The following is a 16,150-nucleotide window of genomic DNA, read 5'->3' as shown; positions in this document are numbered from 1 at the left end:
TCTTCAGCTTCTTTCCTAGTAGCCAGAACTGGTCCTTCAGTACTTCCCTGCTGTAGTTCCTGTTGCTCACATTGTTTGTCCTCACATGGATCACCACCGCCGTATCGTCCTCTTCCACGCAGTCGATGATCCTGTCGATGCGGCTCACTATGTCTTCTACCTTGGCTCCCAGTAGGCAGGTCACCAGCCGATCCTCCCGCTATGTGGCTGTCGACTTGTCTGATGGTGAAGTCCCCCACGACGATTTCTGTCCTCTCTATCTTCTCTAGCCGCAGGTCCGTGTCCCTGGTGTATGACCATCTCTCCAGCCATAGGTCCGTGTCATCTGTGCACTTCATCAAGAGATGTAGATGTAGAGGTAAAGTCTTCATCCTCCAGAGCTGGCTGACACTTAAGGAAATTATGTAGGCGATCTTTAGGAAAACTCAGAATATTATCCCAAGCGGAGAAGGCCATGATGGTGAAAACAAAAGTCCAAGAAAAGCATGAAAAAAATCACCAAATAAGTCCACAGTGAAATGGAGACAACCAAAAACAAAACAAAGCTGTGGAGGCGATTATCTTGACAAACAGTTTATCTAATCTAATCTAATCTTCTATTTGTGTGTCGCACATACCTATCCAGGCTCTAGGCGACATTCAGAGAGGGGTTGAAAGGGGATCAGGAGGAGGGACTAAAAGGGGCCTTGAAAGGGGGGAAGGGTAAGAAGGGGGCAAGAAATCATAGTTGTCTAGGAGCTCATCTAGCGAAAGACGTGAAAAGTCTTCACAGATAAAAGCGATGCATATGCTAGACAAATCCAAATAGTACACAGTATCAAATCTGTGGTATGGACCTGATATGGTCCATGTTTTGGAATGAAACAATCTTCTTCTGGGGTCCTATTTTGAAGGCTGAAAATTTTGATGTGTAAGATTTGGCTAATTATAGGCCTATTTCTGTATTACCATTTTTGGGGAAAGCGACTGAGAAGTTTGTCCTGTGGATTTCCAGCACTGGAAGATTTGGAGGAGGCTGAGACCAAGGCTCCCCCCCATGCTCCATCGTACATAGGACATGGACACATTTCGGCTGGCCATATAGCACAAACCTGATATGATATAGGAGTAAAAAGGCCCGAGGAGTCCATCACAGTCAATTTTAAGCAAAATCAAGGGGTTTTAAGGCAGATGGAGGCTACAGAAAAAAAAGATCTTTTAAAATCCAAAATGGCTACTGCCAGTAAAATCGCACCAAAAAAGACCCTGAAGACCTCCCTGAAAGATAAAAACCACAGGGAAAGGGGTTTTAGAGGTGGGGAACCTAGGCTCTGTGGTCAAACCTTTAAATTAATCTTTGGTACCACCGCACCCCCCCCACACACACAATTTTCCCCAAAGACTACAATAGCCTTACTCACTGTGCCATGTGGTGCCTGCCTGCTTCAGCATAAGATTTCTGTTGGAATCAATGGAGAAGAAATTTGCCTCACAGATTCACAGGACAAACCTGGTCTTCTGGCTGCCAGTCAAACCAAGATCTGCCTCAACCCCCAAAAGACCACACCACAAAAGGGGGGAGGGCCATGCAGCCAGTCTGCTAATAGTCCTGGCTGAGCCAGGAAGGAGCCAAACAGCCTGAGCACAAGCTCCTGAGTAAATCAGAGAAGCAAGCAGCTACAAAGAGGACAGCCCCTGAGCTTAGAAAATATAAAAGCAGGCTGGCTAGCTAGGTGTCCCCAAGGACTGATCCTGCTAGCAGCAGGCCTCCACCTTGCGGGTCTGCATCTTCTTCTAGGCAGAGATCCCAACAAATGGGATTCTCTGGGCACTGAGCCTCCAAATAAACACTGAGAAAAAATATCAGAAAATAATAAAACTGCAGAGCAGATCAGAAGCACTTCTGAGCAACTTGCTTCCAGAAAACAAACTGAGGGGGTAGAAGCAGCTCCCTGGGAAGGAGGCGAAGTTGCAAACTGAGATATAGAACCCTATCTTTTCAGAACCACTAGACATATTGCACTAGAAAGAAGAGTTGGAGAAAGTATGAATGGTCTGCTGTGGTTCTGGGGAAAAGAACTAGCAGCAAATGCAAGAATTATGAATGAAGGTCAGGAGTTAGGGACACTGCCTGCGAGAGTGCATGCACTTGTATATATTTCTGCATCATATAGATAGAGCTTCCCTTTGAAAGTCCACTGCTACAAATGTATCTGTGTGCACTCGTACATGACCCAGCTCCAGGAGGGAGACCTTTTGGACAATCCAGTGGCTGAACTTGCATTCCAATTCAGTGTGCTATTTGTAGTCCCCAATATATCAAGTGAGGTCAAATGGCAACAGCAGCAAAAAAATGAATAGAAGAGGTGGGTCCAGGCACCTTTAAATACTTACTGCAATCTCTCGGCAGGCTGACATGGATATTCCTGTGCCTTCTATTTGCTTCAGTGCGTATTCCCTCTCATCTCTTCTGCACAGAAAAGAAAACTAATAAGATGGGATTCTGAAAACACCAGAGCTTGCTTAGAGTTAAAATCTCCAGCCTCATGAGTAGTTCAGAGCCAGGTTTCAGGTTAGTTTCTAAACTAAACTGTGCACACAATATAAGGAAGAAAATGCTGTCATTTACTATGTCCCCATGTGCACACTTCCCTCTCACTCACACACTTCTCCCTTTCCATTCCCTCCCTACCTTCTGTGTCCCAAGTTCATGCCCCTCCCGTCCTCCATCCACACGCATATTTTCCCTTCAAGCCATGTGCATCTCCTCTATTTCCTTCCATTCCTCTCCATCCATGTGCATATCTTCCCTTTCTCTTCAGTTCCCCTTCCCTTTCCTCCATCCATGTGCATTTCCTCCTCTTTCTTCCCTTCCTCTCCATCCTATAAGAAGCATATATCTTCTCCCCTTTTCCTCTATCCATGTCCAGCATTTCTCCATACCCATCCAGCCAGCCAACCATACCAACTCTCTCCATTTCCCCACATCTCTCAGTCCAACATCGCATTCTCTCTCTCCTTTGCCCCCAGCAAATGAAGTATTTCTCATCCTCTAACCTTCTTCCTTCTGCTGCCCTACTACTGCCTGACTCAGAATCTGGATTCCACACAGGGCCGGTACTAACTTCAACAAAGAGCCTTCAAATCCATGCACTTGGCAAAGCCCTGTTGGCTCCACCCACTTTGACATGTTTGCATCAGAGGGGCGGTACCAATAGGGCCTCACAAGCGGATAGACTCGAAGGCTCTGCGTGAGTTAGCTTGGTGTTGCCCAGACTGTGGGGCCACCCCGACTGACCCGGAAGGCAGAGGGAAGCCTTCCAGGTCAGTTGGGGTGGCCCCACAGTCTGGGCAACACCAAGCAAACTCCAGCGATGAAGAGCCCTCCATCTTCTGCCACCCTCCATTGTCTGTCAGGGAGTCCGGGTCTATACAAGGTCTGGCACTGGTGCTAGTTTAACTGACGGAGAGCCTTCGAGTCTATCTGTGGCGGAGGGGCATACCTCTAGAGGAAGGAGGAGTACCCCGCATGTTGAGAAACACTGTTCTAGATATACAGAGTTGTAATAATCAAGCCTAGAAAAGAATGAATGAGAATGTTAAGAGCTTCTGGTTTTAAAACTTTTGATAAAGATCTAATAACTAATCTGATCATGATAAGAAAGTTCTTGATCTAGTAACACACTCAGTATTTTCGTTGTTGTTACTATTTGGAGTGAGGAGTTATCTAACAATATGTGCGATGAAAATTTAAGATCATTTTTCCATGAAAAAAACATTACTGAAGATTTTGTTACGTTCAGGGTCAACATATTATCTTTAAGCCATTGACTTATTTGTTTTAACTTATTGTTTATATTTATTATCTCATTGGAATCAGCTGTATTTAATGGGTGCAGGAGTTGGATGTCATCTGCATAGGCAAAAGAGGAGAATCCAATAGACTGACTAAGGGTAAGCAGTGGTGACAAAAAAATGTTAAATAAAAGTGGGGACAAAATTGAGCCTTGAGGTATACCATAAGCATTTGTGTAGTTATTCGATAACGAATTGTTAAAGATGATTTTGGCTGACCAATCTTGAAAATATGATTTAAACCAATTTAGTACTTGGTCAGAAATGCCAATAGAGGACAGCCTCTTGATGATTAAATGATGGTCAACAGTGTCAAATGCTGCAGATAAATCAAGTGAAATCAAAAGGACAGATTTATGGTGATCCAGGTGATATTGGTTGTAAGACCTATCAGGGAGTGTTCTGTTGAATGGTTGAACCTAAAGCCTGTCTGATTAGGATGTAATATATGCGTTTTTTATACAAAGTTGATTGCGTGATTAAAGACAACTTTTTCTATTAATTTGGCAAGAAAGGGAAGATTGGCTATAGGTCGGTAATTTGATTCAATTGCAATTGATTCTTTTGGGTTTTTTGTTATTGGACAAATGACTGCTTCTTTCCATTCTTTCGGTATAAATCCTATAGTTAGACTAGTTTCAATCAATGTCTGTATAAACGGACCAAAGAAAGAAAAGAAACGTTTTATGAAAAGAGGAGAAATTGAATTGAAGTCTGTGCCTTTAATATTAATACTCTGCAGGAGTCTTTTGAGATCCTCTAGAGTTGGTATATTGAAATTGGCACATTTGGAAATAGGTAAAACTGCCCTCTTACCCAATATAATTTCTTTCAGAGTACTTCATGAATCTGGTCCACAACCTTTAATCAAATAGGTTCTGTTTCTACAGCAAATAAAACCATAATATCAAGTTCAAAATTAAATGAATCTTAGCCATGATACCATTTAGGACCAAAAGGTACCAAGCATTTCTTCTAGAGCAGCAGTCTCAAACTCGAGGCCCACAAGCCACATGCGACCCGCGGTTTGGTACCTGATCCCGCACTCTGGGCAGGAAGAGAGGCACCGGCATCAGCTGACTTGCAACTGCCTGCTACCGTAGCATTGCTGGGACTCCTGCATTCGCGTAGCTACCGGATACGCGAAGGCAGGAGTCCTGGTATACAATACAGCAGCAGGCAGCTGCAAGTCAGCTGACACCAGAGCGATCTCGCACACTGGGCAGGAAGAGAAGTTCCGGCATCAGAGTCAGCTGACTCGCAACTGCTTGCTGCCGTATTGTATGCCGGGACTCCTGCCTTCGCATATCCGGCAGATACAGAAAGCCTGAGTCCCGGCATATACAACAGCTACAGGAAGTTGCAAATCAGCTGACGCAAATCAGCTGAGCCTCTCTTCCTGCCCAGTATGAGAGATCATGTACAAGACCAGGTTCTGCTGGACAAGGGGAGGAAGGGAGAAGGGGTACTGCTAGACAAGGGGGAGGTAAAAGGAAGGGAGAAGAGGTTGTGCTGAACCTGTCAGAAAGGGAGGAAAAGGAAAGGTGCTACACACTGGAGGGGAGGGTGAGATGGTGCATGGGGAGAGAGCATGTTGGGTTGGGGGTGCAAAGGAGGGATGCCACTGAGGGAAGAGGCAATGACAGAGAGAGAGAAAGTGTTGGATTCATGGAGAGGGCAAGATGTATGGGGAGGACAGAAAGGAGGGAAGGAGAAATGTTACACTGGGGAAGGGAGAGAGGGAAGAGAGTGAAAAGTTGGACTCATTGAGTGAGTGAGAGAGAGAGAGATGTTGTTTGGTTGAGGGGAGGAGGATCAGAGGAGAAGCATGCAGGAGGAAGAGAGAAAAAATGTTGGACTGGTGGAAAGGAGGGAGAAATGTTGGACTGGGAGGGGGCCAGAAAGGAGGAAGGGAAGGAAGATGAACTGCAGGGGGCAGAAAGGAGGAAGGGAAAGAGAAATGTTACACTTGGAGGGAAAGAGAGAGATGTCAGACCATGGAAATAGGGAGGGAAAGAGAGAGAGATAGGAAGGGAAGGTAAAATTATTTTATTTTCAATATAGTGATTGAAATGTTTCAGTTCTGAGAAAGGAAAGATGTAAAACTTTAACTGTGAGGGCTGCAGAAAAAATAGGGTACTTGGAGGGCCGCAGAAAAAATAGTTAATGTCTTAGTAAAGAAATGACAATTTTGCATGAGATAAAACTCTTTATAGTTTATAAATCTTTTCTTTAACAGATAGAGTTTTACCTCATGCGAAATTGTCATTTCTTTACTAAGACATTAACTATTTTTTTCTGCGGCTCTCCAAATACCTACAAATCCAAAATGTGGCCCTGCAAAGGGTTTGAGTTTGAGACCACTGTTCTAGAGGAACAAGAAACTAGGAAGATAAATAAAGCCAAAAACAAGCAGTAGGTTCTTGGGAATATCCAGAAAGTTGCAGGAGGCGGCCCACACTTCCAAATGTACAAACAAAACAATGCATCTTTGTTAGAAGTGTATGAGAAATATTCTCGGTCAGTGACCTAAATCTGGATTTCTGACCCATTTGAAGGTAATAAATAGAAATAAAACAAATCCAAAAAAAGTAAAGAAAGATAATACCATTTTTATTGGACTAACTTTTTTGATTAGTTTTCCTCCAATCAGAAATGTGCAAATGATGACAAGGGAACAGACTCGGGAGTAATCTGATGAAACATATTTCCGTGGAAAGGATGGTGAATGTGTGCAGCAGCTTCCTGGTGGAGGTGGTGAAAACAAAAAACTATCTGAATTTAGGAAAGTTTGGGACAAGTGCTTAAGATCGTGAAGGGAATGAAAGGGAAAGCAGATGCCATGAATGGGCAGACTGGATAGTCCAGTGTTTTTCAACCTTTTTACACCCATGGACTGGCAGAAATAAAAGAATTATTTTGTGGACCGGCAAACTACTAAGACTGAAATAAAAAAAACACATTTCCGCCCCGTCTCCGCGAGCTCGGTACCCGCAAACCATCTGATCCCATCCGCACAAGCCTCAGTTATGATTTTATATTGAACGTATTTTATTAAAGTATAAAAAGAAGCAATATTCTGTACAATTGTCATTTTATAAATACAAATGTACAGAGCAAGAACCAACAAAACCCGTCTCACCTCCACATATATCCCCTCTACTATCAAGAAAACTGAACAAGCTACACAGAATGCTACACAGAAATATCATGCTAACAGAATACTGCAGTCACACATGACAGGAATAGTGTTAGGGGAGTGCCCCCTGGTCAGAGAGAGCCCTAAGCCAGCTGGAAGCTAAAGAATCACTGCCTGGGCTTTGCAGTCCCCAGTTATGTCTCTAGCAGGATGTATATTTCAAATCTGATATATTCTAATGACAAAATAGAAATAAAATGATTTTTTTTCTACCTTTTGTTGTCTCTGGTTTCTGCTTTTATCTTCTTTTCACTCTTTTCCTTCCAGCGTCTGCCCTGTCTCTTCAATCCAGCATCTGCCCATTCCATCCTCTGTCTGCCCTTTCTAGAAACTGTCTGTCTCCCCCTGCCATCTCTCCTCTAGATCCCCCCCCCCTTTGGTCTGGCAGCCATCATCTTCCCTCTGTTCCCCCATGGTCTGGCATCTTTCTCCTTTCATTTCTCTTTCCCTCCCCCTGTGGTTTTTAGCATCTCTGTCTTCTCATTTCCTCCACTCAGATCTTATATCTCTGTCTCCTTCCCCGTTCTCTGGTATCTCTCTCTCTTCCCTTTCCTTCTCTGATCTTCCTTCTTTATTTTCTGCCTCCGTCAAAATTAAATTATTTCTTACTATGCAGTCCTCAGTTTCCCTCTTTTTCACTTTGTCTACCCACAGCATGCCACCCCTTTTATTCACCCCTCTATCTCACTAACTCTATATCTTCTTTCCCCATTCAGCATATGTCCTTTTTCTTTATCCTTCCTTCCATCCAGTATGTGTTCTCTTTCTCCACTTCCATTCAGCATTTGCTCTCCCTTCTCCCCACTTCCATCATCTGCCCTCTTCTCTCTCCCCTTCTCCCCACTTCCATCATCTGCCCCTTTTGTCTTTTTCCCCCACTTCCATCATCTGTGCTCTTCTTTCTCCCCCTTCTTCCCACTTCCATCATCTGCCCCTTCTCTCTTTCCCCCCATTTCCATCATCTGCCCCTTATCCCCACTTCCATCATCTGCCCCTTCTCTCTCTTTCCCCCTACTTCCATCATTTGCCCCCTTCTCGCAATCTTTCCATCCACCACAGGCCCAACTCTCTCCCTTCCTCTCACCTTTCTTTCCGATTTTGGCAACAAGATCGGCAACGCCCCCCCCCCCCCCACGATGACACTCAATATCGGCAACGGGCCTCCTTCTCCCCCCGGCATTAACAGCACTTCAGATCAGCAACGCAGTGCTCAGTCCAAAGCTTCCCTCTGACTCGAATTGCTTGGGTGGAAACAGGAAGCTGAGTCAGAAGGAAGCTTTGGACTGAGCACCGCTTTGCCGATCTGAAGTACTGTTAATGCTGGGGGGAGAAGGAGGCCCGTTGCCGAACTTGAGTGCCGTCGCAGAAGGGGGGAGGCCTGTTGCTGATCTTGAATTGTGTTGCGGGGGGGGGGGGGCCGCTGATGCCGCTCATCCCCGTTGCAGCCAGACGCTGTCGATGGCCCCAATCCGATCTTGCCAGCCCTGCGCGGACAGACAGGAATTTTCTGCAGACCGGCATCGGTCCACGGACCGGCGGTAGTGGGAAGGCCATATAGTCTTTATCTGCTGTGGAAGAGTAAGGGGTTATCTTCCACTACCATTCCACCTCCATACAGCAGGGGCTGCTAGCCCAAGGCTGAGCGGACATGTCCCAGACTGCACTGGGCTTTACAGCTCAGTGACGAGCCAACGTAACCAGGTAAGAACATAAGAACATAAAAATAGCCTTACGAGAGGAGTTCCATCCCCTTTATCATCATGGTCACTCTTTGAACTTTTTCTAGTGCCACTATATCTTTTTTGAGATAAGGAGACCAGAACTGAATGCAATACTTGTTACAAAATTATTATTATTATTAAATGGATGGAACTCCACCAATAATATACATCCTTCTCTGGCTTAGAGAAATATATATTATAAAGAACTATTAATTTGGGGAAAGTTAGCTCACTTAATTAAAACTTGGCTAATTAAATATCAAGAACTAAGACTCAGAACATTGATAAGCAAACTGAAAATTTATTTAAAAGTATTACAATCAAACTGGTAGAAGCAGTTACAGATAGGACCTTTTTAAGCAAAGATAATAGGATTATACAAGACAAATGTTGCTAAAGCAGAAGGGTCAATTTAGCTGGATTCAAAAAGTTACTCACAATGTGAGCAGCCTTTAAAATGGAGAAGAGGCCACATGGCCTAGTGAAGCAGCATGGTGATCCAGGGAGAAGAAGAGTTGTAACTTGATCCTGAGGGAGAGAGAGCATCTTCCCGTCTGAGAAAGGATTTTACCATATTTATAGGGCTAAGACCTGTTCTAAAAATAGAATCTATTCAGAAAAATTAAGAAGGGACGGATTCAGAACCAATGCTAGGAAGTTCTTCTTCACCCAAAGGGTGGTGGACACCTGGAATGCACTTCAGGAGGGTGTGATAGGACAGAGTACGGTATTGGGGTTCAAGAAGGGATTAGATAATTTCCTGAAGGAAAAGGGGATAGAAGGGTATAGATAGAGGATTACAATACAGGTCTTGGACCTGATGGGCCGCCACGTGAGCGGACTGCTGGACATGATGGACCTCTGGTCTGACCCAGCAGAGGCACTGCTTATGTTCTTATGGACCCATGATGCATAGCAGTTCAGTCTTTTTCTCTATTCATCTGATTGAATCTTCTTTGAGTGGCTTAAAATGGTGTGAAGAGCTTCTAATCCAGAGATGAATTGGGTGTGAAGGGCTTCTATTGATCTACATCCTGTTCCACTGATACACCTTCTATTATGGGGTAGTAGGGTTCTGTTTAGCTCTGGTATCCACCCTGGCCATGATCAACACGTGGGCTCACTTCAAAGAGGAACTTAGAGGGGAGGGTTATTTGAGTGGGCAGACTTGTTGGGCCGTAGGCCCTTTTCTGCCGTCATATTCTGTTTCTGTTTCTGTTTGTACTTAACACTTTCTGAAGGTGATGGCTCAGTCCTTTCTTTTTGTGCTCTATTGAATGGGGCATTTAACGCCTTTCTGAACAGATGGCTCTGCTGGCTCAGAGGCCACATCAGAAATTCACTTTTAAATCCATCAAATTAATATACCTTAACTCCAAGCAGAATTGTAAAACTATATCATTTTACTTTAAGTCCCTCAGAATAAATAATCTATTGGGTCAAGAAATAATTCAAATTCAAAATTCATAACTTCAGCAACATTAACTATATCATGTAACATATTTTAACTCCAAGCAAAATTATAAAATCATTTCATACTACATACTCAAGGTGAGGACGCACCATTGAGCGATACAGAGGCATTACAACATTCTTAGTCTTGTTAACCATCCCTTTTATAATAATTCCTAGCATCCTATTTGCCTTCTTGGTCTCCGCCACACATTGGGCGAAAGGCTTCAGCGTATTATCTACGATGATACCCAGATTCTTTTCTTGAGCGCTGACCCCCCAATGTGGTCCCTAGCATCCGATAACTATGATTTGGATTATTCTTCCTAATGTGCATCACTTTGCATTTCTCCACATTAAATTTCATCTGCCATTTGGACACCCAGTCCTCCAATTTCCTACGGTCTTCCTGCAGTTTTTCACAGTCTGAATGCGTTTAAACAACTTTGAACAGTTTAGTGTCATCTGCAAATTTACTCACCTCACTCGTAGCTCCAATTTCTAGATCATTAATAAGTTAAATAGCACTGGTCCCAGTACAAATTCCTGTGACACATCACTATTTACCCTCCTCCATTGGGAAAAATGGCCATTCAACCCTACCCTTTGTTTTCTGTCCGATAATCAGTTATTAATCCACAACTGAACATTGCCTCCTATTCCATGACTCTTTAATTTTCTCAGGAGCCTCTCGTGAGGAACTTTGTCAAAAGCCTTGTGGAAATCTAGATACACTACATCAACCAGCTCGCCTTTATCCACATGTTTATTCACACCTTCAAAGAAGTGAAACAAATTGGCGAGGCAAGCCCTCCCTTAGCTGAATCCTTTTGGAATTGGTTCCCCCTTTCCCAGAAGGTATCCCAGTTCCTAACAAATCTAAATCCTTCAACCCTGTACCATCATCTCAACCTCGCATTGAAACTTTGGAGTTGCCTTTTTGGTCCTGTGCGTGGAGGCAGGACTCAGCAGGGAGGTGTTTATCTGCCACAGAGGAGAATCATTCAAGAGATCCCCAAGAGAGAGAAAAATCTCTGAGGAAGGAAGGAGTCCCAGGTAGAGAGAAACTTCCCCTTCCCTAGCTTTAGGCTGAGGGAGCCTTGGAAAGATTTTGGACATGTGCAAGAACCTCCAGGGTTAACTGGTCTCTACTTAAACAGGGAAAGCCAAGCCCATAAGGAGAATAATTGTGGAAGTGATTTATGGCTATGAAAACTAAGCAATTGTTTCTGTGAGGAAACAGACCCAGGTTTCTAGACAAATAAAAGCTTTCTGGCTGTTGCACCTTTTTACAGTGGTGCAGCAGATGGAGGACAGAAACATGAAGAGATGGATAGGTGATCAAAGAATGACAAAGCAGTATAATTTTATGGTTTATAACGTGTTACAAAGCAGTATAATTTTATGGTTTATAACGTGATACGAAACCCAGATATTTTTAATCCTGTCTGGAGGATGGCAAAATATTTAATCATTTTCACTTCAAAGATCTTGCATTCCTGGATTGTCTTATCATTTCCTTTTAGTATTCTCACTATAAAGTCATTGATGCAGTGCTCTAGTTTTGAAAAGTGCTTTCCCATAGAAATGACATCTTAATCCCCCCCTTCCCCCTCCTCCCAGCTAAATTCCCCTCCCAAAGCCTCCAATTAGGCAATCTCTCCCTCCTCAAAACACCAACCAAGAATCCTTGAACTGTAATGTAATCTTATTTGTAACCTAACTGTAACCTATTTGTTATATTACCTAGAAAGTACAGTCATCTTACTATCCAATTTCAAGTTATTACCTAGAAATGTACAGTCGTCTTATAATCCAATTGCAAGTTCTTCCGGAATTTATCTAGCTTTCTCACCTCTTTTATAACAAAAAAAAAATACTGTAACTTCACTGGAAATTTCCAGTTAGCTCTTTTGTAATCCACCTTGAACTGCAAGGTATAGGCGGAATAGAAGTCACTAATGTAATGTAATCCTGGTTGGCATGGTGGTGTTTAATGTGATGTCTGTGTAGGTTGACTCTTGTCTTTAGTATCTGGCTTTTCTCTTCATTATAGGATCCTTTTTCACACTTTTTGGATTGAATGATATATATCACATTTGAAGATGGCAGACCGCACACATCACCTAGATAGGATTTTAGACAGTGCTAGGTAAAAACCAGATGTTTTGGTAAATATGGGTAACAATGGCATAAGAAATGTAGAAGGCAGGTTCAGAATCTAAACTAAACCTTAGGTTTATATACCGCACCATCTCCACAGACGCAGAGCTCGGCGTAGTTTACAGGAATTAGGATGAGAAAGGAACTCCAATGAAGGGTTTAAGGATTAGGTGTAAGAGGGTGGGGATGGGTGGGAGAGGCCAAAGAGGGGGAAGTGTTACAGTTTTGAGAATAGCCAGGTTTTTTAGGTGTTTACGGAAGAGTTGGAGGGAGCTTGAGGTTCAGAGCGGGGAGGTAAGGTTATTCCAGAGCTCAGTGATTCTAAAGGGGAGGGATGACCCTAGTTTGCCTGCATGCGAAATACCTTTTGTAGAAGGGAAAGATAGTTTAAGAGTTTGGGAGGATCTGGAGGAGGTAGGAGTTGCGGAGTTCCAGGAAAGAGGAATAACGGAAGGAAGGATGCCATGTAGGATCTTGAAAGCTAGGCATGCACATTTGAAGTGGATCCTGGGGATTATTGGGAGCCAATGGAGCTTAGACAGGAGTGGCAAGAATCTTAGGCAGAAAGCTGAAATTCAGATCTTCAAGGGTAGAATTTTCAGAGATGCTCCCTGTTCCACCTACCGGACCCAAGAGGCAGGCAGAGCTCCAAAGTCTCAATACGTGGTTGAGATGATGGTGCAGGGATGAAGGATTCCACTTCGTGTGCAACTGGATGGCATTCTGGGGGAAGAGCAAGCTATACAGGAAGGATGGACTCCATCTCAGCGGAGACAGAACGAGGCTACTTGCAAGTAACATCAAGCGAGAAATTGAGAGGTTTTTAAACTAAGAAGAAGGGGAAAGCCGACAGTCGACCAAGAGTCGATGGTTGCAGGGAAGACTCACCGGATCATAGGCAAGATAGAAATCCCAACAGATCAAAAGGGACAGAAGCGAGGTAGACAGAAGGAGGAAGAAAGTGCAAGAAAGTAACAGGCCGCAAACTTAAGTGTATGTACACAAATGCAAGGAGAATGGGGGAATTGGAAGCTATGGCACAAAAAGCACAGTTACTTACCGTAACAGGTGTTATCCAGGGACAGCAGGCATATATTCTCACATGTGGGTGACGTCATCTACGGAGCCCCGATGCGGACAGCATTTCAAGCAAACTTGATTGAAGATTCAAGCTTGCTGGCTGCACCACGCATGTGTGCCTCCTGCTCCACTAGAGGGCGCATCCCCTCCTCGTGGTCTCCAGTTCACATATCCAGCAAAGAAGCCAACCCCGGGGAGGTGGGCAGGTTGTGAGAATATATGCCTGCTGTCCCTGGATAACACCTGTTACGGTAAGTAACTGTGCTTTATCCCAGGACAAGCAGGCATGATATTCTCACATGTGGGTGACCTCCAAGCTAACTGATAAGGGATGGAGGGAGGTTGGCAATTCAAGAAAATAGGTTACGTAAGACCGATTGGCCAAACCGGCCATCGCTCCTGGACAGTGTATCCAGGCAGTAGTGTGAGGTGAAAGTATGAACCGAAGACCACGTGGCAGCCTTGCAGATATCCTCGATAGGCATGGACCTGAGGAAAGCTATCGAAGCTGCCATCGCTTGGACCTTATGTCCCGTAACTCGACCGTACAGCGCGAGACCAGCCTGAGCGTAGCAGAAAGAAATACAAGCAGCTAACCAGTTGGACAGGGTGCGCTTGGAAACTGGGCGCCCCAACCTGTTAGGGTCGAAGGACAAAAACAACTGGGGGGCCGTCCGATGAGACTGGGTGCGTTGGAGGTAGAAGGCCAACGCCCGCTTGCAGTCGAGAGTGTGAAGCGCCACCTCTCCGGGGTGAGAGGGGGGCTTGGGGAAGAACACAGGTAGAACAATGGACTGGTTGAGATGAAAATCAGACACCACCTTAGGCAAAAACTTAGGGTGAGTGCGGAGGACCACCTTGTCATGGTGGAATACCGTGAAAGGTGGGTCCGCCACCAAGGCCTGCAGCTCGCTAACCCTCCGAGCAGAAGTGAGAGCGAGTAGGAAGATCACTTTCCAAGTGAGGAACTTAAGGTGACACTTATCCATAGGCTCAAATGGAGGTTTCATCAGTTGAGCTAGAACCACATTGAGATCCCAAACCACTGGAGGCGGTTTGAGGGGAAGATGAACATTCAGGAGCCCCTTCATGAAACGGGAAACTAAGGGATGGAGTGAAAGAGCCTTCCCTTCCAGGGGCTGATGAAAGGCAGCAATGGCGCTGAGATGGACTCGAATGGAATTGGTCTTCAGGCCAGAGTGAGATAAATGGAGTAAATACTCCAGAACCAAGGACACAGGGACCGACACTGGGTCCTGGCGGTGAGAGGAGCACCAGGACGAGAATCTAGTCCACTTCTGAGAATAGCAGAGTATAGTCGAGACCTTCCGAGAAGCCTCCAACACTTCCCTGACCGACTGAGATACAGGAAAGGAAGTCAAGGGGAAAGAAACCAAGCAGTCAGATGAAGAGACTGAAGATTGGGATGTAACAGTGAACCCCGACTCTGAGATAGCAGAGAGGGAAAGACAGGCAGAAGCAGAGGTTCTCTGACACTGAGTTGAAGTAGTAGGGAGAACCAAGGCTGGCGGGGCCATCGAGGAGCGATCAAGATCAGAGTGGCCCTCAGAGATTTTAGATGGACCAGCGTCCTCAGAATCAGAGGAAATGGCGGGAACGCATAGAGGAACTTTCCCTCCCAATCTAGGAGGAATGCATCGGCCTCGAGACGGTCCGGGGAGTATATCCTTGAACAGAAGAGAGGCAGTTTTTGATTGTCGGGGGAGGCGAACAGATCTATCTGGGGAGTCCTCCACTTGTCGAACACCTGTCGCAGCACCTGAGAGTGCAGGGACCACTTGTGTGGCTGGAGGAGGTGGCTGAGCCTGTCCGCCAGGCAGTTTTGTTCCCCTTGGATGTAAACCGCTCGAAGGGAGATGTTTTGGGAGACCGTCCACTCCCAGAGCCGTAAGGCCTCCTGGCAGAGGGGCCAAGACCCCGTCCCTCCTTGCTTGTTTACATAGTACATCGCCACCTGGTTGTCCATGTGGACGAGAACCACCCAGTCGTGAAGCAGATGCTGAAAGGCCACTGCGGCGAGGTAAATGGCCCGAAGTTCCAGCACGTTGATGTGGCAGTGACGGTCCTCTGTGGTCCACAAGCCTTGCATGTGTAGACCGTCTACATGAGTCCCCCAAGCGTACTCCGACGAGTCCGTGGTTAGGACCTTGTGGTGTGGTGGGGGGAGAAAGAGCAAACCCTTGGAAAGATTCGAAGAGTCGGCCCACCAACGGAGCGATCTTTGCAAAGAAGGAGTCACTGTCACATGGCGGTAGATTGGGTCCCGATCCTGTCGCCATTGTGATGCCAAGGTCCACTGTGGTAACCGCAGATGGAGGCGGGCAAGCGGGGTAACGTGGACGGTGGAGGCCATATGGCCGAGGAGCATCATCATCTGTCGTGCCGAGACGGTGGTCGATCTCAAGACTTGTAGGCTCAGATTTACCAACGCCTCCCGACGCTGAGGAGGGAGGAAGGAATGCAGACGGACCGTGTCCAGCACGGCCCCGATGAATTGTAAGGACTGAGAGGAGCATAGCTGGGATTTTGGGAAGTTTATCTCGAACCCCAGACACTGAAGCGCAGTAATAGTCTGTTGGGTCGCTGAGATAACCCCCTCCCTGGTCGAGGCTTTGATCAACCAATTGTCCAGGTAGGGGAATACCTGCAGACCCTGGGAGCGCAAGGTAGCCGTGACTAC

At 45.4% G+C, this 16,150-nt stretch overlaps 1 protein-coding gene across 5 annotated transcripts in view; it reads right to left on the bottom strand.

Moving 5' to 3' along the window:
• CDK19 (cyclin dependent kinase 19) overlaps positions 1-16,150 on the bottom strand; it is a 276,135-nt gene that overhangs the window by 247,072 nt on the left and 12,913 nt on the right. For 3 of the 5 annotated variants that reach the window (XM_033936298.1, XM_033936299.1, XM_033936294.1), the window contains exon 2: positions 2,374-2,449. The exons of 1 other annotated variant lie outside the window; for it this stretch is intronic. In XM_033936298.1, coding sequence (XP_033792189.1) covers positions 2,374-2,449 — 76 coding nt within the window. The remainder of the gene's footprint in view (positions 1-2,373; positions 2,450-16,150) is intronic. One more of the 5 variants, XM_033936295.1, reaches the window with a different exon arrangement.

Source organism: Geotrypetes seraphini, chromosome 3 (genome assembly GCF_902459505.1).
Source record: "Geotrypetes seraphini chromosome 3, aGeoSer1.1, whole genome shotgun sequence".
Taxonomy (NCBI): Eukaryota; Metazoa; Chordata; class Amphibia; order Gymnophiona; family Dermophiidae; genus Geotrypetes; species Geotrypetes seraphini.
Note: the sequence above shows the minus strand (reverse complement) of the source record. Positions and strands in the feature narration are given on the sequence as shown.